Below are 25,603 nucleotides of genomic sequence, written 5' to 3'. Positions count from 1 at the left end.
TTGACAATGGCTTATCTACAAGGTGGCACCCCAAAATGAACACAACACCCCAGATTTTATAGAACCAAAGCAGAGGACCTTCTTCATTGTGAACACTGAGCCTATTTTAATGCAGTCTAAATTCATGTTAGTTTTTTTGGATTGCCATGTTGACGTGGTTTCAGGGGTACAGGGACCCCAAAATACCAAAATTCAGGGCAGAGTTGTCTAGAAAGAATTCATGGACTCAAGCAGTCTTCCAGTCAAGTGTCAAAAAGTTTATTATAGGGGCAGCTAGGTGGGGCAGTGGATAAGAGCACCGGCCCTGGAGTCAGGAAGACCTGAGTTCAAATCTAGCCTCAGATTCATAATACTCACTAGCTGTGTGACTCTGGGCAAATCACTTACCACCAACTGCCTCACCAAAAGAGGAAAAAAAGTTTATTATAATGCAATAAAGGCAGGCAGAATTCCTTATGGAACCTGCAACCTAATAGGAGTGATGCTAAAAGCTTATGTAGGAAAGTTCAGTGAGGGGTACACCAAGCATACTAATAAGGTAGTGAACATACAGTTTCTGTATCTGGGGTGCAGGAGTCATTCACTAATGGCATGGCCTGGGCAGGGGAGACACTTCTAAGGGCTCTGTACCTCTGTACATCTACATCTGTAACAAGAAAAGCTTGAGAGTTGACGTCTATGGCTTGAGATGTGGACTGTATGTGGTAACTGTGGAAATCAGTACATGATAGCTCTGCTTGTACAAGATGGTCTTTCACACAAGAGAAACTATACAGAGGTCGACTTGCTCTTGCTTGCCTAACTGGGGCCCATTCATGAGTTATTGCCAAAGATAAGGTCTCTGGGCTAGGGTCTTAGAGCACGGGTCCAAGCACCCCATCAATGCCACAGTGCTGATCCTGTATCCCTCCAAGATCCTTAGTTCTTTTCCAGGAACCCAGGCACTGACCATCAGGCACTTGATTTTTCTGAAGCTAAGTGTGGCATTCTGGATACAGTGCTGGGCTCAGAGGCAGGAAGGCTCATACTCCTGAGTTCTGGCCTCAGATATTTACTAGCTGTGTGTGATTCTAGGCAAGTAATTTAATCCTGTTTGCCTCAGTTTCTTCAGCTGTAAAATGAGCTGGAGAAGGAAATGGTAAACCACTTTGGTACCTTTGCCAAGAAAACCCCAAATGAGGTCACAAAGTCCGACGAGATTGAAACAACTGAGCAACAAAATAGGACTTCACTCTTATCCCTAATTAAATTTCACCCCTTTAGATAGGGTCCATTTATCTAGCCTGTTGAGATCTTTTTAGATTATGATTCTGTTGTCCAGTACTGTAGTTCTCAGATCCCATCTTCATGTCATTTGCTAATCTGATAAATATGCCAGTCTTGTCTTCATCTAAATCACTGACAAAAAATGTTGATCAGAACAGGACCAAAGACAGAGCCCTGCAGCACTTTCCTCTAGGGTTATAACAATCAACATTCCTTGGGTTCAAGTGTTCAATCAATCTTGATTTCACTTAAATACAGCCCATAATTTGTTATTGCTGCATCTTGTTCACAATGTCAAATTGCTTGCTAAATTCTAGTGATGCCATAGTATTTAACAGGGGCAGCTAGGTGGTGCAGTGGATAGAGCACTGGCCCTGAAATCAGAAGGACCTGAGTTCAAATCCAACCTCAGACCAAACACTTGACACTTACTAGCTGTGTGACCCTGGGCATCTCACTTAACCCCATTGCCTAGCCCCCCCCCAAAAAAAAACAAGAGTCCAGTCTAAAAGCAAAAGGACAGACTAAACTATTGCCCAAAATTCCTTCTATGTCTACAATTTATATGTGAAGTTACAGGATCACTGCTAATGTAAACAAAGGTAGAATAAACTTTGGGTTAACTCCATTTTTCTTTAAATAGAAATTTAATTAAAAATTTTCAACCACAGTACACAACGTTAAATTAATCATATTAACATAAAAGGTAAAGGATAATTTTCATATGGGTAATCCAATTTTGGATTATTTAACAGCTTTGGAATGAAGACAGTCACACACTCAAATTCTTTAATCGCTTTAATGCCCAATATAACTCAACAAGTAGCCTTTGAAAAGAAAATGAGAGATAACCAAGAGTTTACTGGTTTAAATTATTCAATTTCACTGATGTAAATACTGGCTCCACAAGTACAAATCCCAATCACTCTGTAATTTAGCCAACAGTCTCCTAGAGAGACTATAACCAAATGTGGCTAACACGGCAATGAGTCTCTCTGAACTTCACTAGGCAGTCTGGAAATCCTCAATTCAAACCTGCCTTCTGTGTGACCAATCTCTGATCTTCAACTGCTTCTGTAAAATGGAAATAAAATGCCTAGGTCCTGCCTCACAAAGCTGTTGTGATGATCAAATAAAATAATCTACAGTGCCATAAAAATGAATATTATTATTAACAGTTAGGCTAGTCCTCACAATTTGTCTGTCATTCAAGAGATTACATTACTCACGTATTTCCTAAGCATATTTAGACAGTGGAATTAAGACAAGAGCACAGTTTTTGTTGAGGTAGGAACTTACCCGAAGTCTAAAATGCCATTTCCTGTCCTTGAGTACTACATCTAGGGATAGCTCCAAGATGCCCCTTTTTCTTACAGCCTGACTGTAGCCACTCCAGTAATCTGATTAAACTAAGGAAGACTTCATATGTGATTTACATTTACATATGCTTTTATATGGCCCCAAGGGATCCCATCAGGATCCTTTTACTGAGAAAGGTAAGCGATAGAGAAACAAAACAACCAATCTTTTTTTTAACTCCACATTCACCAACTATTTATAGAAGTACTTTTTGTAGTAACAAAAAAAGTACTTTTTGTGGTAACAAAGAAATGGAAAGAAAATAGATGCCCATCAACTGGGGAATGGCTAAACAAACAGTAACATAACACCACAATGGAATATTGCTATGCTATATGAAATGACAAGGATGGATCAACTTTCATGAATCAACGCAAAGTAACAAGGTACAGCTAGGTCCAGTTAGTGCAAACAATGAATCCTGTTAAGTAGTTGCATTATTCCAGTTCATTCTGTGCCATTTCCACTGGGCTGGAACACATTACCATATTTCACATAATGTAAACAGAAAAGAACCACCACAAAGATAATCAAAACTTAATGCTGCAAAATTATAAAGAACAAGCTTAGCCCCCCACTCCCACCCCAAGAAAACATATAAGACATCTCCTTTCTCCCTCCTTTGCAGATGTTGGGTTCCATGGTGGCAAACACTATATATGTCAGATTTTTCCAAAATGTTCATCAGTTTCACTGAATCTTTTTTCTCTTCCTTTCTTTTCCTCAAAATTCTCTGTCATAAGAGAGAAATCTCTAGAAGGGAGGAGGAAGAAGAATGCAAGGGGAAATCCAGGCAGTATAAGAACAGATGATACTAAGAAAAATATGTTGTTGTTTTAAATTTATTTTTAAAAAGAAAGTAGAAGCAAAGGATAATAGTAGGTAAACTTTTGCACTATTTGCTCTTTGGCTAACTAGGCAAATTGGGGCCTACATGAGCTCAGGAATATCTTCCACACCCACTCCAATCAACTAAGATTTACCAATCATAAGCTTCTCTTTAACACTTCTAGAATTAAGTTTAATTCACACATCACTGTGCACTACTTTAATCAGGCAGCCTCCTAACACCAGCTCTGGACTGGGGAGTGGATATGAGAAAAGGACTACTGAAAAAGAGCAAAGAAGAAAAGGGGGTTCCCAGAAAGATATCGGAAAGTGACAACAGTTTACCATAGATGTTTATGTCTGAATTAGGAGAAGAACTGAGGACTATTTTGGAAGGCCACACTCCTGGACTCTCCCTTACACTCCTAGGACACAGAGCCTAAGCTAGAAGGGACCTTTGATATCATCTAGGAAATGGATTCTTAACCTCTTTTTGAGTCACAGACCCTCTGGCAGCATCTAATGAGGCCTATGGACACCTTTTCAGAACCCACAGAATAAAATAACATAAGGCTACAAAGGAAGCCAATTTACTGAAATAAAGATGGTCTCTCTCTTTTTTTCACCCAAGTTCACAGACACCCGGCAATCTATCCATTGACCTTTGATACATTAAAAGCCCTTGATCTGGGTCAACCCCTTCATTTTACAGTTCAGGAAATTGAGGCATCAAGAGGGGAAGTAATTGTTCCCAAGGTTACCTACTCAGTGTCAGAGGCAATATTTGAACTGAGACTTTTTGAGTGTAAAGACACTGCTCTTAACACTATACCATTGCTGCCTATTCATTCCCATCTCTATCCTGACGGAAAAAAAAGAGAAAAACAGATGAGGAAGACAAAGACAAAAAGAAAGAGAAAACAGTTGTAGGCCTGTTTTACCTCTTCTGTCTCCCTTATCAACATGTTGTTTGAGGGATTTCACTATTCTTGGAACCTCTAGAACCTGCTGCCCCAGTTTATCAAGAATCTACTGTAATTCACACAAAGTACAATTAGTCTCCAGTTGATTGACAATAAACATCTGAGGAAGGGCTAAGTGACAGTCAGATAGCTGCTGGTCATTCACAACTCAGTGACAGACCAGAGGAAAGTAATCTGATAAAAGTATGCTAAGAAAATTGGGGGGAAGCAGAGGGGCCTGCATTCAAATCTGGCCTCAGACACGTACTATACTAGCTGTATGACACTGGGCAAGTCACTTAACCCTGCTGCCTCAGCTCTTCATCTGTAAAATGAGCTGGAGAAGAAAATGGCAAACCACTCAAGTATCTCTGCGAAGAAAACCCCAAATGTGGTCACAAAGAATCAGACAGAACTGAAAAATGATGGAACGACAGCAGGGCTTTCTCTTATACTACAGAATGGAATCCTATGTGTAAGGCAAGTAAATACTGGGCTAAGGGTGGGAAGGAAGAGTTAATGGCCTTTAGCTCCTAGATCACCCAGAACAGGGGAAGGATTTGCATGAGAAGCCTAGGTTACAAATGCAAGGGTTTTCAGATAGCTATCAGATTAGTTCCCTACAGTTGATTCTAGAAACATCTGTTTATATGATAAAATTAATTAGTCATGGATGTGAACCAATAACACTTATTTCTAATAACCATGCCATGCAATGGTTATATATTTCACTAAAATCTGTCAAATAAATTTTGTTACAAATATCATTGGATTATAAATCAAAAATGTGGGGGCAGCTAAGTGGCACAGTGGATAGAGCACCAGCCCTGAAGTCAGGAGGACCTGAGTTCAAATCTGATCTCAGACCAAACACTTGACACTTACTAGCTGTGTGACCCTGAGCAAGTCACTTACAAACAAACAAAAAAAAATTAAAAATGTGTATACTCAGCCTCCAAAGTTTGCTGCTCACATAAAATGGCTATCCAATTCAATTAATGTTCATTAAGTTCTCACCACAGCAAAGTCACTAGAATGAGCCACTAGTTAGTAGTTATGTACAGAATACTTAACTTGTAGTCAACTTGTAGTCTGAAAGACCTAGGTTCAAATCTTCTCATCTGACACGTAAAAGATTTCAATGAGGCAAGTTACAATTTCTCAAAGCCTCAGTGGTATCAGTGGCTCTCAAAGTGTGGTCCAGGGACCTTGGAGGTCCCTGAGACCCTTTCCTGGGGTCTGAAACATCAAAACTATTTTCATAAAAATATTAAGATGCTTCTATTTCTAATACCATAACTATCAATAGCTATAACCCAGGTAAACAAAAGCTTTTTAGGGGGTCCTCAATAATCTTTAAGAGTGTAAAAAGATCCCAAGATTAAAAAGTTTGAGAACCACTGCTCTTTATTAATTACAGAGAACAGCTGCCAGTGAAATCGCAGCTTGTCCACTAGGTTATCTAGCTACACAAAGACAAAAAACGAATCAGTTTCAGTCCTCAAAAAGGATGTACAGGAATGATAGCATTCACACACTTCAATATTATACAAGCTAATTCCTAAAAGAAAAACATTAACAATTAGAGGGATCAGGAAAGATTTCAAGAAAGGCAGCACCTGAGAGCTAAGCTTCAAAGGAAGACAAGGATAGTAATATGGGGGAGGGGGGGGAGAGTACATGAAAGGCAAAGGGAATGGAAAAATGGTGCAGTGAGTTCCAGAGCACAGCCAACCCTACCATCTGGCTGAAATTTACATCAATTTAATTCAACAAGTATTAGGTACCCAAAGCAATGGCCAAATGCTAAAGATACAGCCTCTTTCCTGTGGGGTTGGTGTATAGAGGAGTATTGGGAAGGACAATAATACTTACAAAGATAAGTAAATATAAAGTAATTTCAAGCAGCATGAGAGAGAACTAGCCACTAGGGGAGGCATGGGTGGGGTTAAAGAAAAGACTCATATGGGAGATGACCCTGAGGCGAGCTTTAGAGGGAGTCAAGAATTCCATGAGGCAGAGATGAGGAAGAAGAACACTCGAAGAAGCAAGACCAATCCTGAATTCCAAGTGTCTGAAGAAGAATAGCAGAAGGAACACTGATCACTTACCTTGGAAATATGACTCCGAGGGCTTAGCCCTCCAATATGCCTGTTAAATAAAATGAACTCTCTTAAATCAATTTCTCAATGCCCATCATGTAGCATTTATGTTTCTGCTGCACACATACAAAAGAAATGATGGTTTTAGAGACACAAGCTATTTTTGACCATGCCTTATTTTTTTACCTTGGAAATTTTCAGCAGCCATCCCAAATTAGCAAAAAATACTCATCTGAAGGCAGAGAGAGATCAGCGCCTTCTCTGTCAGCAGCACGTATACTAAAATTAGAAACTGATAGCAATACTTGGAATTTGAAAATCCTACTGCTGATGAATCAGAATATATACCTAACTTTTCCTGTCTTGTCAGATTACTACCGTTAGTAGGAATCATGATGTTTGTAAATTATCACTAGGATACTGGAATTCTCAGTACTGTCAGGATACAGAAATCAAGTGCAATCTATGATAAAAGAACAGGTTAGTCTACCACCTAAAAGAGAAGGTAAATGGTCAGAAGGACTATCTCTTAGTCCTTCAGATCATCATGGAGAAGGTGTTCCTTGTTTTACAAATGGAAAAAAGGAGCAGATCTCAACCTAAATCAGGAGGTTGGAGGATGAGGAAAAAATGTAACAAAGAAGAGGAAGTACTGAACATTTGGAGATAAATGAAAGCAAGGAAGCTTTCTCCCATTGGGGAGAAAACCACGACTTCAAAGAAGGATGCAGCTGCCTCCATTCCAAGGAATAATGGTATGGATTTACAGATGCCCTCAAGAGAGAAATTTTCCAGTAAGGGTCAGAGAAAGGAGAGCAGCCAGGGGCCAGCACCTGTGCTAAGCAGCAGGGAGGTTGCTTGCTATCCATCCACTTAATAGTAACCCAAGAGCGGCCGGCTGTCCTCCCAGTACATCTCTCCAGGATCTGACAAATCTGAGGACTACTACCCACTTGTGGTGATTGAAATGATATTTCAAGAAGGAATCAAGTCAGTGCTGCTATGTAACAAGGATTGAATAAGAGGAATTTAAAGAAACGACAAAAGATTTGCCTGAACTGACGTAGAATAAAATAAGCAAAATATACACAATTACTTCAACATAAATTGTAAAAACATTTAAAGGAAGCCAAACTCTAAGTAACTACGAAAAACCAATACCAAAAAGCACACCTCCCTCTGTTGAGAAATGAAGATGGGAATAATTATGGAAGGAGTATACTGCATACACTGGGTGGCAAGATGGTACAGTGGATAGAGCATCGGGCCCGGAGTCATGAAGACCTAAATTCAAATCCACACGTCCTAGCTGTGTGACCCTGGGGATCACTTCACCTCTGTTTGCCTCAGTTTCCTCATCTGTAAAATGGGGATAACAACAGCACCTACCTCCCAGGATTGTTGTGAGATCTGACAAGATGACTGTAAAGCTCTTAGCACAGTGCCTGGCATATAGTAAGCAATCAGTCAATAAATATTTATTAAGTTCCTACTATGTACCAGGCACCGTGCTAAGTGTCAGGCTCTCAAAAAGAGGCAAAAGACAGTCCCTGACCTCAAGGAGTTTGCAATCTAATGGCGAAGACAACATGTAAACAAATATATGCAAAGCAAGCTATACACAGGATAAACAGGAAATGATAAACAGGGGGAGGGCACTAGAATTAAGAGGGCGGTGAGAAAGGCCCATTAACTAATATTATCATCATTGTACATGGACAAATGCACCCCTTGAAACAGGGTGCATTATCTTAGATACCTACTAGCTGTAGGCAAGTCATTTAACCACTGTCTGCCTCAGTTTCCTCAACTATAAAAAAGGGATAATAGCAGCACCTACCTCATAGAGTTGTTCTGAGGATTATATGAGATATTTCTGCCTAACACACAGTAAGCACTACATAAATACTAATTATTGTTATTAGATCCCATGGCCTAAAATTCTTCAAGGACATCAGCCCAAGATGGATGGGAAGCTCTTATAAGTGAAATTGTGAAGATTAAAGAAGCAGTTCTGATTAGGAGGGACAGGGGAAGCTAGGCAAACAGACAAATATGGAAACACTTGGAACTCAACCAACATAGATTAGTTTTTAAGACTTATATAGAAGATGAAAGGAAAGGCAAGTAACTGAAGGTGAACACAAAAGCAAAGCATAGCCCTACAAAGCCAGAGTCTGGACCACTAGACCTACAGTTGCTGAGTAATGCTTTAAAAAAAAAAAAGCAGTTTGGTTCTATTGGAGAAAAGAGGACCAAATAAGGGAAAGATAGTACCACTACTTGGGATGGATAGCATAATGATAATAGGTGAGAGAAGAACAGCAGACAGAATTCAACTCATTTTGCTTCTCTTTTCTCTACCAGACAGAACGATCTTTGAACTTGAAAGGACACATATGGCTCAGAAAGATAATATAAGAACCTACCTTCCCGAGAGGAGTTTATGTCAACAGGCCCAAACACACAACATCTCAGGAAAATAAAAGAACGGATGAGTTTTACTACTAAACGAAGGTCAGTGATCTCTGAAAGATCACAGAGGATGGGAGAGTGGCTAGAGGACTTGAGAAGGAAAATGGTCCAATTCTCAAAAAAGGGAAGAAAGTGAAGTCCTCAAACTATAAGCCACTGAACTTAACTCTGATTCACAGGGGGAAAAAAATAGAGCCTCTTATTAAAGTAATAGCTTTAAGGGAGCAGCAGTCACGAAGAGCTAGCTGAGCTTCAAGAACAAGCCAGGCCACACTAGCCTCATCTGTTCTCTTGACATTTACAAAACGGGCAGATGAGAGGAATGCCCAATGGTTTTGACAAAGGCTCTCATGCTAGCCTCATAGGAAAAAAAGAAAGTGATATAGTCTAAACAAGCCTATGCATATGGATTCAGAATGGTGTAAACAGAAGGACCCAGAGTTGTCATCAAAGACTCAACTAGAAAGGTGGATGGCAGAGTGCCCCAGTAACCTTCCCTTCGCCCTGTGCTGTTTAATTGTTTGTCACTAACTTGGATAAATGCGTGAATGGCATGTTTATCCACTTTGCAGAAGGTACAAAGCTGTAAGAGATAGCTAACACACTGGCATATCACCCAGTAAGCAGCATGACAGCCCAAAAAAGGTAGTACAAGTAGTCAAGGGATAATGCTCAGGACTAGCCAGGTGGTGGCCCCATACCACATGTACTCTGCCCTGATTGGATCATCCCTACAGACACTGTCTTCAGTCCTGGGAATCACTTTTAAGGAAGGACTGTAACAGGTTGGAGAACATCCAAAACAGAGCAACCAGGATGTCAAAGGGACTTGACACCGTGCCATCTAAGGATCCCTTCAAGGAACTGCAGCTGTTTTGCTTAAGGAAAAAAGGTCTTAATAGGGAGACACAACAGCTCTCTTGGAGCTTGGAGCGGAAGGGGGCCAAGGCTTTTTCTACTTGGCCTCAGAAGGAAGAACAATGAGTCAACATTACAAAGAGCTACATTTCCACTTGAAAGACAAACTTTGTGTTAGAGGTGTCCAAAAATGGCAAGGGCTGCCTCCAGAATTGGTGGATTCCTCTCACAGCAAAGGGCAGATGACCACATGTTGAGGGTATCATAGAAAGCATTCTCGTTCAAGTGTGGGCAGAATCAGATGACCTCAGAGGTCACTTCTAACTCAGATTCTCTAATTCCATAAACCTGTAAACAGACACCAAGAAGAGTAGGGGGTTCTAGGAAACCTTATATAAATCTAAGGTGCAGAAATACTACATTTTCTGGAAGAGTTTGCATTACTTAGAGCTGACTCTTTCTAATACAGTAGAGTCACATCTTACGTAGAGATTAGATCCTCTAATAGGTCAGTATAAAAAGAAAATTATGGGTAGTCCAAGTGACTCTTTAAGATTCCTTAAATCATCCATCAGGTAGAGTTTCATTAAACAGTTACAGCTGGAAGAAGGTGAAAGGTGCTTTAAAAGACAACAGTTTGTATAGATGTGAGATGATTACTAAGAAAACAACTGAAGGTAAATTTTAATTTTCACTATTCTCAGCTAAGCTACTGCTCAGTAGAGAGGCAGGAATCATGACTTCTATTCAAATAGAAAAATTCTTTTCAGAACAGGTAAAGACTGATAATTAGAGGCAAAAATACTCTTGAAAGAGCTGGTGGTTTCTAGTACAGGGTGATTACATCATGACATAATGGTTTCTTTTCTTACTTCCCCATAAGGAGAGGATGTAAAGACACCAAAGGAAACACAGAGGGCCCTTCTAGATGACCAAGAAGGCTGGGAAAGCCAGCTAAGGCCAAGGCTTTCATTAGCCCCAAAAGCCTACAGAGAATGACTAGACTGTACAAATGGAAGAGATTATAGAATCACATTCAACTCCAGGGGATGACTGCCTGAGGTGGAAAAGCAGACTCCAACCTCCCAACTCATGATTACTCTGGTATATGCGCTCACTGAACAGAATGCAAGAAAATTTCTCTCCTCCCCTCTTCCTTTCCCTCCTCTGCCCCTTCTCTCTCTCAAGTTACATGAGTATATGTAATTCCATTGTAACTTGCTACCTGACCTCACCTAACAAGGAAAATGCCAGCTCCTTGCTCTATCCATTCTCTCTGGAATAAGTGAGATTTTCCCCCCCTTTCTTTAGAGCTCTTTGGCAGGTAGGTGGCTCAGGGGATAGAGTGCTGCACCTGGAGTCAGGAAGACCTGAGTTCAAATCCAGCCTCAGACACTCACTAGCTGTGCGACCTTGGGCAAGTCACAACCTCTGTTTGCCTTGATGAACCAGGTAAGGAAATGACAAAACCACTCCATATCTATAGCAAGAAAACCCCATATGGGGTCACAAAAAGTCAGACACAACTGAACATTACAGCTCTTTTCTGGCCTATTTCTGAATATTCTTTCTTCATGGTCCTCTTCAGATGCAGCCACAGTAGCACCCATCACAATTTGACTACAGTTTGAACTTTTCCCTGAACTATATACAACCAAAAAGGCGTAGGTACAACTTTAATTAAGATAAATGTTCAATAAGATGTCAATAACTTTTGTGCTCTTTACTATCCTCATTTTGATCCAGATAATATTTTTGTATAGATAACACTTATATTTTTGTATTACACATTTTTATTGATATACTTTTAAGATGAAGAGCACCATGTATTTAGTTGTATAGTTTGTATAGATAACACAGTTTTTATTGATCTATTTTTGAGATGAAGGGCACTATGCATTTAAATTTGAAACCAATTTGTTTCATCAGTGTCTGATACATTTAATTCATAAAGATGCAATACAATACAGTCAGAAGTGACTGTAACTTACAATTCAGAAACCTGGGATTAAGTCCCTGGTTCGACATAGAGTGGCTATAAGACACTGGACAAGCTACTTAATCTCTATAACTCAGTAGCTCATTTGTGAAAAGAGCACATCTCCATGACCTACCTGGTTGGGTTATTGTGAGGAAAGCACCTTGTAAACTATAAAGTTCTATATAAATGAGTTAGACGAGAAGACCCTGGAAGGTAGACACTGTCATTTTTGTTTACTCTTGCTATGCCTAGCACTTGGGACAGAGGAGATACTTAAACAATTTTAAACCCATTAATGAACTAGAATCAATCTAGTGACTCCAGACATGAATGCATTATTTTCAAATATATTCTATTGATCAACACTCCATCCAGAGACTAAGAGGATGGGCTGCTCTTGCTGTCTTACTGGGCTCCCTAGAGATCCTCATCTTTGGTATGGGTCTAGAATATGAAGCAGAAATAAACAACTGTTAAGGTTTTTTAAAATCCTAACCATACCTCAACCCCAGCCCCCAAACTGCCAAAAAAAAAAATTCTAACAGCCATTTGGGGAGAAATATTTCTTACGACTGCTCCAAAGAATGCAGTCACTACCTAACAACTGTATGAAGTTAGTTCTAGTGTGAATAGCCAGCACTCCATTGTTGCTGGTGTGGGCACTGACTCCACTGGTCCGTGCAGAGAAGGAGTAAGCCTAAAAAAGCTGAATGGTGTTTTCCACATTGCTATCCTGCAGCATCTATCACTTCACTGAAAATCCCCATTGGCAATCTGCTTTACTAGATAAAAGTTAAAAACCTGGCTCAGGCATAGGAGAAATGTTTGAAGAAACTCGAGATGTTTAAGCCGAAAAAGGGAAGATCAGGGAGGAATAGCATGGTCATATTTAACTTATTAGAAGAGCTGCCTCTCAAATGAACAAGAGAATAGATTTATGGCAATCCAACAGGCAGAATTATAACCAAATGATGGTAAAGATCTTATGTCAAATTATAGTTCAACAGAAAGAACTTCCTAACAATCAGAGCTATCCAACAATAGGAGACTGCCTGACCAATGTAAGTGCTCCGACAGAGGCCAGATCATCGAGGGAGGGATGTTGTCCAGGGCAATTCTTGTATTGGCTCGGCAGCTGGACTGCATGACTGGATGACTACAATGGACAATTCTGGTTACTTAAGTTAAATAATGTATCCCTGGACAGGAGACAACGACTAGTCCCATCTTCATTGGTACAGGGAATTCTCAGCTGAGGAAACTCCCTCCAAAAATGTGCAATTCTCTGCAACTTGAAGACTGAAGGAGTTGCCTAGCGCAGTGATACCACGTTAACATTCTCTGTTCTAACGTATTTTTATTTACTTTGTCAGATATTTCCCAATTACATGTTAATCTGGTTTGGGGACCTGCCTATTATGTCTGACAACTCTGGCCTCTGGAAGGGTTTGGATAAGTGACTTATGATGCAGAATCCTGGACTTAACAATTAGAGAAATGTATTTCATTTCATTTCAAAACAACAGAGAGTTGTTACATAAAGCTGCAGTTAGGAGAGCTGAATCTATCTTGACTCCTTGACTAATTAAAGTGACTAACACTAACTCTGGACAAATCACTTAAGTCCTCTGAACTTAGTTTTCTTCTGTAAAATGTAGAGGGTTATAAGGGAGACCAAAAATTAATTTTTAATAATACTGCATTTGGCTAAGACTATCTAAAGTATCTATCCCAGAGTCCAGCCTTCCAGTGAAAGGAGACAGTTCCCTCAAATGAAAGGGAAGACCAGTAATGAGAGGAAGCCAGAGAACAGAGGTTCTCCATTTTTAGAAATGATATGAGCCGTTTCCCTTCTTCCACGAGAACTACTGAAGCTTATTTCAAGAAAGGCTATGGCTTTGACTTGGATTATGGCAGCTGGGCTTAGTAAAGACCACAGCAGAATTTAGCCACTTTCCTACTGAGTCATTCAGTGGAAAAGTACAATGGTGGAAAATTCTCCACACAGTAAGCCGTGGACTCCATTTCCTACAACTTGACAATAGTTACAAAACATTTTAAGTTCTAAGATTCTCTCCCCCTCCCCACCACCCTGCAGGTCACACTTTGTTAGAGGAGTTTGCTGCAGAAAGTTGGTAATATATATTTAAAACTTTAAAAGTCTGAGAGAAACAAAAAACAAAAGAATTTCATTGAAAAAAAATATTTTCTACATAGCAAGAGCTTAGTAAAACTAATGACTCTATGGAACTGCTCTTTTTTTCCTCTGTGAGTATTAAGAATGGACATTAGGATCATAGAATCTCTGAGCTGTGAAAAACCTTATATCATCTAATCCAATGCCCTCCTTCGGCACACAAGGAAATAGACCCAGAGAGGTAAAGTGATTTGCCTGAGATAAGAAATCAGATTGTGGAAGAGCTGAGCCTAAAAACCAAATTTATAGCAAAAGGCTGCCAGGTGGTGCAATGGAAAGAACACAGCCTACTACAGTTAGGAAGGCCCAAGTTCATATACAACCTCAGTTACTCACATGCCGTAGGACTCTAGGCAAGTCACTTAACCTGTCTTCCTCATCTTCCCAATCTATGAAATGGGCATAATAATAACCCCTAACTCCAAGGATTATCATAAGGACAAAATTATATACTATTTGTAAAGCACTTTGTGAATCTTAAAGCACTATATAAATGTTAGCTATTATGACAACCCAGTTTGGTCCTTTTTTCCCATTACCCTCTGCTACCAATGTCTGAAGGTGGCAGCAGAAAAGATTAAACATTATAAGGTGTGCTACTCTCATGTTCCAGAAATAACCCCAAATCTATACTAATTATATAATTGCTAGCTGTTTGACCACGGGCAGCTAGGTGGCTAAGCAGATAGAGTGTTGGGCCCAGAGGCAGGAAGACCTGAGTTCCAATTTAGCCTCATAGACTTACTAGGTGTGTGACCCTTGGCAAGTTACTTAACCCGGTTTGCCTCAGTTGCCTCATGTGTAAAATGAATTGAAGTAGGAAATGGCAAACCCCTTCAGTATCTTTGCCAAGAAAATCCTACATGAGGTCATGGAAGAGTCAAACATGACTGAAACGACTCAACAAAGCTATTTGACCCAAGTAGCTCAGAAACATAGTGCAGATGGTCTAGAAGCTCCAGCCAAATGTTTGTTTTATGTTGGCCCAAGTCTCCTGGTAGTATACATTATTCTTTATGGCTTCCATCTTCAGAATGCTAGGGTGTTATTACTGTAATCACAACTTCCCAGATTCAAAAATATTTTTACTTTAAATAGCCAGATAACTTATCTGAGAAAGTGCACACCCAGAATTTTTCAGTCTGGTATTTGTTGGAAAAGTCAACCTATTCCATGAGGTAATGTCCAAGTAACTGAAAATGAAGTGACAATTTGTTCCCAGTCTCAACTGGTCTAGGTCTAAACACTCATCCAGATCTTCATTCCCTACCTCTATTATATGCATACACTCTTCATTGCACAAGCTCGAGCTTGGTTAAAATGCATCAGTTTGATAATGTCTATCTTAGACCAGCAGAATGGCTTAGAAGCTCCAGGAGAGCCTAGGTGTCTCTTCAATTCACTCTGTATGGTACTAACCATACAAATCATACTACCCAGTGTCGGGCACTGGCTCCCCAACATGCATCATAAAAATAACCTTGATGTGTAGCAACAGCCTGGGTGAATTTCTCCACTCTTCTGGGTCAATTCTTGACCAAGCCAATGAAACAGTTTCGGTTTGGGGGGTTTTTTGTTCTCTCTCTTTTTTTTTTAAGATTCTAAACAGGAGGTTAGGTTGGCATGTGTGTGTGTGTGTGTGTGTGTGTGTGTGTGTGTGTGTGTGTGTGTGTTTTATTTTCATACTTATAACTTTACAGTTCGAAGTCCAGAAGGAAAGGAATATTCTATCTGCTCTCACAACCTGAGAGTGGGTAAATACTGAGTTAAAACACAGTGCTGATGAGAACACAAAGTTGTTGAGGCCTATTCACCTTAGCTTTACTAAGAGAGCAATTCCATATCCAGAGGCTATACCTCCAAACACAAGTCCAGTTAAGAATATATAATGGCCAGCACTCCTAGAAAAATAACTCGTGTCCTCCTAACAGCACATGAATGTTGCTATTTGAAATGCATACAATTTATTTAGTGCATTTTAATGTTTTCTTTTAGGTTTTTTTTTTAAATATACATGTAATCATAGGATTACGAGGGATCTTTGGAGAGAGTTGGATGACACGATTTCAGATGAAGAAACTAACATCCCTAGAGAAGAAGTACCTTACTTAGGGCATAAAGTAGCATAGCCAAGAAATGAACCCAGCTCTTCTCATTCCACATCCAGTTCTCTTTTCACTATTAGTTTTTGTTTTCTTCTAAAACTATAAAGAAAAAAGAAACAGCCTTCCTTTCCCCTTCCACTCTCAATGGAATGGACATGTTCCTTCTAAAGGCCATATGCACCAAGCACAATGGAAAAGCAGCTGAGATACACCACGCACAGCCCTGTATGATTAGGAACTGCCAGGCCACCCCAGGAGTTCCAGTGACTAAGAGGTAGAGACTTCAAACAGAAGGGGCGCTTTCCTCCTCAGCCTCCTTTTTAAAGCTTTCTAAAAGCCATCTGAGTCAATGTTCTTCTCTAGGTTTTCAGAGTCTCACACTGTACTTTCAGCCTGCCTATGATGTCAGATTGGAAATAATTGCCAAGTCAATTTCCTAACAGTGTATGTAGGTTGGCTGAACATTAGGATGGATTGGCAAGGAAATTTATGCAATCTCTTTCCTTCAAGGTCTTTATGCAGAAGAGGCGCTGTGGAGTAACGGAAAGAGGGCTCCACTGCTAATCAGACTGGACCTGAGTTTGAAACCTACCACACACAGTTACTAGTTGTGAGAAAATCATTTAATTTGTCTAAGCCTCAGTTTCCTCAACTGAGAAAAGGATAATAATATCCACAGTATTTATCTCACAAGCTTGTGGAGAGGATCCAATTAATTGATTTACATAAAGGGCAAACCATGAAGCACCATATAACTATCAGCCAGAATTATTACTCTAGTTTACAGGGACCACTACGTAAATGTAGGGTAACTGCCTAAATGACTTTTCCTGGTTGTTCCTGCCCCTAAATTTGGCCTAAAAGTATATATTATTATCCTAGGGACAAACCTGGGTATATAGCCAACTCAAATCCTGTATTTGCTTTGCTGAATATCAGTGAGTCTTTTAAATTGCTCTAATGCTAATGCTAGGTTGTTACACAGAAATTCACCCTACTAGCATTCTCTTGACAAAGATTAATGAATAAGTTTGGCCATATTTGGCTAGAATGCCTTAGCTGAATAAAAAATTAATCTTTCTGTTTGTCTCCTGACACAAAATTCAGGGAGTCCAAGATCTTTCTATTAAGAGTTATTCATTAGCCATATTAAAACAGGCATAACACTATATAACCAATAGACTTCCAAATGTTTTTTTTAATCAAAACTTGGCTTACATTTCTTTACACTAAAAAAGACATTCCTAGTAAGATGTGAAATACTGCATTTCCAGATACTCTCCTGTTGTAAATTTAGTAAGTGGCCCTCCAAATAGAGTGGACCCTTTTTTTTTATCCTCAATACTGGGCAGCCCAACTCTCAACCAAACTGTGTGTGTGTGTGTGTGTGTGTGTGTGTGTGTGTGTAGTTACACAAGTCAAATCCAAAACTTTTTAGTTCTGCTAGAACGTGATCATATCAAATGTCTGGGTTCCAAAAGGTTTATCACAAAAAAGTTGCCATTATGACGTAAAGGGGAGAAGACATGTATAGGTGCATGTATGTGGGCAACAACATTACTGCTAAAGGCTAGCAACAGTGGGGCTTCCTCCAGCTTGTTTGGCTCTGTCCATGGCACCAGGCCCCCATCACCTAGCTTTTTACCTTTTCGATCTCTGTGCTTCCTAGCTCCCTGGGTATTTCATGCAACAAGAAGGGGACTTTGTGAGAAATGTCAAGTCAGTGATTTTTTTTCCTACCACAATATGAACTTGTGATATCAAAAATACATGAAGTCATTCTTGGGACTGAAAATAGGCTTCATGTCTTCTCTTACACCAGAGTTTTCCCAACCCCTGTTTATGCTAGGGGCAAGCAATCTACACCCAGGCCATGAGGTAAAGGTTCTTTCAACATTAGAGTCTGCAGTTATTTGGGGACCAAATTCATCTGAGAAATGCTGACCTAATGAAATAAGCTTTAGGAGAGCACAGCATTAATTATATGAGATCAATATGAACAAATTTTTAAATTCACATTTAATTTGAAGAAAACTTTTAAATGAACCCAATTCCCACAAGTATCCATGTAAGTGAATTTTGGCTATTAAAGGAGTATGGGGGTTACATCTAGCTCTTCCAACATCTCTGGGCCAAAGGTTTCCAAGTGAAACTTTCCTGGTCTGAAAAGTCACAACATATCTGATGTAAGTGATACAAAGTTTTAAAGGGTGTGTCAAATTCAGCAACCACATACCAGCTTAAAATGCTTATGTGCTGGCCTCATCACTCTTTAAAAAAAAAAGGGGGGGGGAGAAAAAAAAAAGAAAACCCCAATGTGCAAATGAAAATGCCCATAAAATATAATGCTATTTTAACACAATTTCCTTCATACAATCATTTTTATGCCATGCCAAAACTTGACTCAGAACAGGTAAACCAGCCAAAACCAAAACAATAACAAAAAATATGACTTGACTAAAAATATAGTTTTTTCACTTCTAAAACTGCAAAAAAAAAACCCCCTCATAACTTTGGAATTAGCACAAATTCCCATATTCCCCCACAATAAGAAAGCAAGACTTGAAACTAAAATAACTTCAGATTTTAAAATTGGTACTATGCGACCTACTGTGCTTTTCTTTCCAATGAGCACTCTATTAATGCAGCTATTAATCCCAGAGTTAGTTCTACCAGAAAACTAGATTATTTTGGGTGTGGTTCAAAAGTCACGACTGGAAAGAAAAAATAAATGAATGAATGAAAATGCCATGGGTCTAGAGAGGGGTAGAATTAAAACATAATATCAGATACAAGGATATAAAACAATACGCCTAAAACTAATGAAAACCATACAAGATTTGGAGTCAGCATGGAATGGAATGGAAAAGCATTTATTAAATGCTGTATTTGTGCCAAACACTGTACTAAGTAGAAAAGCAAGACAGGCCTGCCCTCAGAGAGTCTGAATTTCTGATTATGGAAAGAAGACACTCTTGGCTGGGCCCACTCAGTGGACTTGGGGAAGTCCCCTAACTTCGCTGAGCCTCAGTGGCACCTTATGGCAAAAAGCACTCAATTCAGAGATTTAGAGAACCAGGGTTTAAACCCACTTATTGTCTGTATTCCTGTCTGTGTCCTTAAGGAAGTCACGTGTCCTTAAGGAAGTTACGTGTCCTCTCCGGGCCTCAGTTTCTTTATCTGTAAAATGAAGTGGCCAGACAGGATGATTAGCTCGAAATTTATGGTCCAATGATCTGTAATTGACAAGGCTGAAGTAATAATAGCAGCTAACATTTATATATAACTCTGTGCCAAGCAATGTCCCATTTGATTCTCACAACAACCCTGGAAAGTAAGTGCTTTTACTAGCCCCCTTTTTACAGATGAGGAAACTGAGGTAAACATAGGGGAAGTGATTTGCACAGGGTCTGAGACTGGATTTGAACTCAGGGACATCCTGACACCAGGCTGGCGCTTTATGCATAGCACCACCTAGCTGCCTCTGAAGGCCTCATCCAGCTCTAAAGCCTCTGAATTATTAAATAAAACTGTCAAAAGAGAGATTAATGGCTAAAGGTTTTTTTCCCCCCCAGAGGAAAAAGAAAAAACTGATATACATGCCACACTGCAAAACATAGTAGTAAATTATCAGCTAAGCCCTCTGACTGAGACACCCCTCCCCGTGCTTCTGCACCCAATTCCTTTGGTCCCACCCTACTTGGAACACTCTTACCTCTCCCTGCTATTTTCTACTGCTCCATTAGAAATACTACTGAAATGAAAACTGCACAGGGATTGAGGAAAAGGACAAGTAAGTAAATATTCCTCCTCCACCTCCTCCCCGAGTACTGGAGTAAAGAACCAAAGAGAAACTCCAAGAGGCCTCCTCACGCAAAGGCACCCCAAAAGATGCACCTTTCACTATGATGTGACTGATTTTTTAAACAGATGTACCAGAAGCTTAAATATCCAAGCAAGCACTATTCCAGTCAGAGGACTTTTCATCCTTTGAGAGTGGATGTGATTTCTATAAACAGTCAAAAAGCCTTTTGAAGCCAATTCTGGTTAATCAGGAGGGTGATCAAGCTAAGTTACATCCTTCGGGGTAAAAAACTAGGTTTAACTATAAAGGAATGAGACTAATTTTGTGCATGTGTGGTTCATAAGCTGCTTCAAAGGAACTCCAAAAAAAATACTGCAGCAGTTCTAGATTTATACTCCCAAGGAGAATCTTTATGGAAAAAAAAAAGTCATTTCATAAAGGAGTTGTGGCATATTTGGTTTTTTTAAAAGCTGGCCCTAAAGTAAGGAGGACCTAAGTTCAAATCCAGCTTCAAACATTTACTAGTTGTGTGACTCTGGGCAAGTCACTTAACCCTGTTTGCCTCAGTTTCCTCATCTGTAAAATGAGCTGGAGAAGGAAATAGCAAACCACTCAGCATTTTTGCCCAAAAAAAAAAAAACGGGGTCAGAAAGTCAGATATGACTGAAATGACTGAACAACAACAACAAAAAGTCTCATTACTTTCTATGCAATCACCTGCATTTTATTCCTTAAAAAATGTTTAAGCACCTCTCCTTTCCACTCTGAAATTCATCACCAAATCCTGTTAATTCTTCAACAGACTCTGACCCAAATCCTCTTCCATTTCCACATCACTATCCTCATCTAGGCCCCATAACTTTGTGTCAGATCTCCTTACAAAGCTTCTAGAGTAGTTCTCACTGCCTCTAGTCCATTCATTCTGTAATTAAAAGCACATTAAACTCCTACCACGTGCAAGGTGTTGATGAGGTGCTGAGGGAAATACAAAGTCACATTAAGTACACACAGTCCCTGCTATCCAAAAGCTTACAAATCTAGTTGGGCAGACAGGCCATGCACCCAAATAAAAGACAGGTGAGTGGTTCAGTGTAACCTCTATACATGACTGTAATACTAAATAGCTAACAAATTATAGCATTTTATGTTCATTACCTCATTTGATCCCAATACCTGACCTCTTACAACCAAGGGGTGCTCAATCACTTACCCACTTACTACTCCCTTAAAAACATTACTGAAATGAAAACTGCACAGGGATTGAGTGCTTGTTACCTTCCTAGACACCTTACATTTCATGAGTTTTTTCTAAGTGGCCCTTCCACAGTCATAAATTAGGAGTTGATCTCTATTCCAAATAACTTACGTAGTTTTAACACCATATTCCCAAATATGTTTTATTACAGACAGTTTTTCATATAATCTGTCCTCTGTATACAATTTGGGATTATTGTATTTATACATCCCAAGTCTTTTGTTGATGGTTATTCAGCATCTTAAGGCAAAATCATCTGTTTAAATGTTGAACTTGTGAATGAAAAAAATCATCTACTTAGCATGAGTACTAGTTATATCAAGATGTGATTTTTCATGACGAATCTCTTTACTGTTACCAATGTGATATTATATAATTAATACTTGTCATCTAGGATATGTGATCCTTGAGAGCTGAATCTACCTGAAGCTCTGATTATTGGAACTTGCTACTCAAGACTTTATGGGACTGTAACTGCTATTCTTCTGAGTCTGACTCCAGGTATGATCACGAAGGAATGCTGCTGAGCCAATGATCCATGATGCCAGCAGTCCTCTAGGGTTTTATATGTATAAACTGCAGGTAGATTTCTCTTGGGAAAGGCTGGGGGGAACAACTCTTGGAGATAGGATTCTCCTGACTCAATTTCCCCAATATCAATATTTCTTGAAAGGAAAATATCCCACCTGGCTGATTTTAAACCCGACTCAATGCAACTGACTATCTATGTAACTTTTGCCTGGAATTGCCATGAAGTTAAGGAAGCATTATTCCCTTGTAGTCATGTCCCTATTCTTCTTTTACGGCAAATTTCTATAATCACGTCAGATGACCAGCATGACTACAACCTCATAGGCTAATACTGGAGAATATCTGAGTTACTATGATAAGATGCAGATATAAAACTTGAGCTATTTGGCCTAGAATTTTAGTCCTTGGCTATATTCCAAACAACTAAGTATTTAGCCTTGACATCTATTACTAGTTATAAAGCATAAAAATTGGGTTCTAATTCTCTGTTCATATCTGAGTTTCCTATATGCATATCAACATAACAACTGGCCAACCTAAAAATGTAAATTTCCTGGTCTAAAAGGTTCCGAATTTGATTTTCCAGTAATAGACATAAAGTCTGAGCTAACTTTCATTATCTCACCTGGTGACTGGCAACATAAATTTAAAATTGTGTTAAAACCAATTTTGTAGGAGATTTTTAACAGAGAAAGAGGATTAGACCTGAGTCTAAGAAGTCAGTCAACTGGAAACTGCTCTGAGATCACACCCAGACCAGAGAGCTGCATCAGATGGTGTCCAAGACTCAGACAGCTGTATGAGATGAGACTTCTAAGTCTTAAATGGGCAATTTTATTTTTTTTGCTGTTTACTTTTTCCCTGTGTGCCTTTTATTGTAAGGTTTGCTTAACAGAGAGGTGACTGCCCCACTTTGATTTTTTCAGTGCAATCAATCTCTTTCCCTTTCCCCCTCACAAGCCCCACAGTTAAGAACCCTTGATGAAGTGTTTGTGAGATCATTTGTGTGATTCATTGAGAAGACTTCTTCTCTAAGTAGAATCAAATAGCGGAATGTAAGCAACAAATATTTCTCTCCTATATTTAATAACTAATTACTGCATTAGGACCAAGGTTTTTTTTCCTTTTCTACTTCCTCAAACAAAAACCAACCAGTGTGGGAAATATCTCTTAAAGATTTACCCAGGCCAAGATCTAATCAGATAGTAAAAGGAATTCTAAGTTTGGGCCAATTAAAAAAAGAAAAACCAACAACTATATTCCCTAAAATAATACATTTAACTCCTCTTAGCTTGTTTATATTCTTTCATACTTGCATGATGTAGGCCTGAAGTAATGCTACGAAATTATGAAGTATATTGATTTAAAATCAGGTATCCAATGAAGTTCCTGTTATTACCTAAGAATGAACTCATTTCTGTGTCCTTAAATTATAATCAATATTGGCCCTATAAAAGTATATATAGAACATAAAGCTAAGCATTTTAAAAGAAAGCTGGAACTCTTATTTCACTGATACACTGCGAGTTTGTGGCTAAATAAGGACTTTACTTCAGGAACTTTGGCTTAGTACACATATGGTACCACTTAAGTCTTCCTAGTTATTATGCTGTTGCATAGAATAGTTTAAATTCAGGGATCACCACTGAACTGCCTTGCACATAGTAGGCACTTAATATTTGCTGATCTAAATAGACAGAAGACGGGGACAGCTAGGTGGTGCAGTGGATAGAGCACCCGCCCTGGATTCAGGAAGACCTGAGTTCAAATCCTGCCTCAGACACATAACACTTAGTAGTTGTGTGGCTCTGGGTAAGTTAGTTAACCCCACTGCCTAGTTAAAAACAAAAACAAAAAACTAAATAGACAGAAGAGGACCCCCAGAAGCTAATGGGACAGTCCTGCCCTAACTAAACCAGCATCAGGGGTTACGTGGCAGTCTTGACCCAAATTGTGGGTAAGTATCCCCCATCAGACAAGTAATCAAAGCCCCACCCAGATCCTAAGCTTCTCAACCTGCCCACCCTCCCTGAGTTCCCTCAGCATTTATAGAGCTGTTCATTAACACCCATTCCCTCTGTAGGAGAGTGTATTAATTTTTGTCCAGCGTGGTTTTTCACAGGAAGCAGCACCCCAACTACCCTCTCTGACACAGGAGAGACAGCAAAGTGTGAAACTGGTTATGGAACCCTGGTCCCATCAGTCACTAGTGCCTGTGTGTCACCCAGCCAACAGCTGTTCCCCTGCTCCCCCTTCCTCAGTGGGCTCAGCCTCCCACAGCGATCACTTTGGGAATTAGTCATGGCATCTGGAAAAACCAAATGGCTAGCTGAGCGGGTGGGCTGCTCCCCCATCCAGAGAGGCTGCTGGAACCCAAGGGATCCCCTCCTTCCTGCTCTCAGGGATCTAGCTGGTCATCCCCACAGGCCTCTCCGGCAGCTCCATTTTGCTTCCTGCCAGGAGGAGGAGGAACAGTGGGAGGGACCCGAGTCTGGGAAAGGCCAGTGAAGGGGAGGAAGCAGTGTGACAGCAGGTAAAGGGAACCTGGACAAGAAGGTATAAAATATAGGGGGGAAACTTCGGAATCGGGACTGACTCCATACTCAACACTGACTCAATACTGGGATCTACATATGCCCAAAGTAGGAAAAGAGGTGAAACTGACTCAGGGATGTTGGGGGAAGGGGAGAAGCGGGAGGGAAGGGAAGGAAAGGGGGAAGGGAGGAAAAGAAGAGGAGAGGGGGAAGAGGACCGGAGTGGAGGTAAAGGGAGAAGGGAGAGGGAAAAAAGGGAGGGGAGGGAGAGAGAAAAAAGGGGAGGGAAGGGGGGAAGGGGAAGGAAAAAGGAGGAAGAGGGGGAAGGGGGAAAGAAAGGGGAAAAGAGGAGGGAAGGGGGAGGTAGGGAGGGAGGGAAGAGAAGGACGAACCCTGGGATGGGATGAAAGGGAAGCAGTGAACACCAGGGATGGCCCCAGGAAGAAGGTTCAGCATAATGGGGAAAGTGAGGCAGGCTGGACAAAGGATCCAGAAAGATGGGTGGACTCCCCAGGGGGTGGAGTGCGACGACGGAGCTTCCAAGTAAGTTTGGTGGCTGGATGGAGGCTGGGGTCCGCGCAGGGGGGGGGGGTCGGGACACGAAGGGTTAAAGAAGCGGGAGTGCGATCGGGGCGGAGGCGGCAGGGCAGGGGCAGAGGAGGGGCCGAGCGCCGGGAAGGCGGTGGGGCCGGGGTCTCGGGCGCTCCGGGGCAGGAAGGGGCCGCCCGCCCGCTCCCTCCCTCCCTCCCTCCCTCCCTCTCTCCCCGCCCCGGCCGGGCTGGGCCGGCGCTCACCCGGACAAGGTTGCTGACTGCCGCCTGCACGGCGGCCACGGGCGCGGTGAGGTCAGGGATGGCTTTGCCGTCCACCTCGCCCTCCTCGTGCATGATCACCAGGTGCGAGATCTGCTGCGCCACCGGCTCCAGGATGCTCTCGATCGTACGCGTGTGGAACACCGGCATGGTGGCGGCGGACGGGGCGGCGAGCCGCGGGCTACGGGAGAGGAGACCGGCCGGCGGGCGGCGAGGAGCCAGAGAGCGACGAGCGACGGCTGCCGGCGGCGGCGAGCTAGGCTGCGACTGCCGACTCCGGGCTTTCCTCAGCGTAACCGACCTCGAGGCCGCCCCGCCCCTCGCGTCGCCGCGCCCAATCGCGGCTTCGCGCAGACTGGGGCGGCCGCTCTCATTGGGCTTCCTCCAAGCAACTCCGCCCTCCCTCCCGCCGGCCGCAGCCCCCTCTCCTCGGCCCCGCCCCGCCCCCATTCCCGAGGGCGGGGCCGAGGATTGGGGCTGCGCCGCAGGGATTGAGGACGGATTCCCGAGCTCCGGCGAGGGGGCGCGCCTTA

At 41.1% G+C, this 25,603-nt stretch overlaps 1 protein-coding gene across 2 annotated transcripts in view; it reads right to left on the bottom strand.

Moving 5' to 3' along the window:
- Positions 1-25,363, bottom strand: part of VCL (vinculin) — a 116,599-nt gene extending 91,236 nt beyond the window's left edge. The window contains exon 1 of one of the 2 annotated variants that reach the window (XM_021005982.2): positions 25,053-25,363. In XM_021005982.2, coding sequence (XP_020861641.1) covers positions 25,053-25,220 — 168 coding nt within the window. In that variant the 5' untranslated portion in view covers positions 25,221-25,363. The remainder of the gene's footprint in view (positions 1-25,052) is intronic. The other variant, XM_021005983.2, reaches the window with a different exon arrangement.
- Positions 25,364-25,603: the final 240 nt, after the last annotated feature.

This window comes from Phascolarctos cinereus, unplaced genomic scaffold, assembly GCF_003287225.1.
Source record: "Phascolarctos cinereus isolate Bilbo 61053 unplaced genomic scaffold, phaCin_HiC Scaffold_3;HRSCAF=262, whole genome shotgun sequence".
In the NCBI taxonomy this organism is placed as follows: Eukaryota; Metazoa; Chordata; class Mammalia; order Diprotodontia; family Phascolarctidae; genus Phascolarctos; species Phascolarctos cinereus.
The sequence above is the reverse complement of the archived record's forward strand: the minus strand, read 5'-3'. Positions and strand labels throughout refer to the sequence as shown.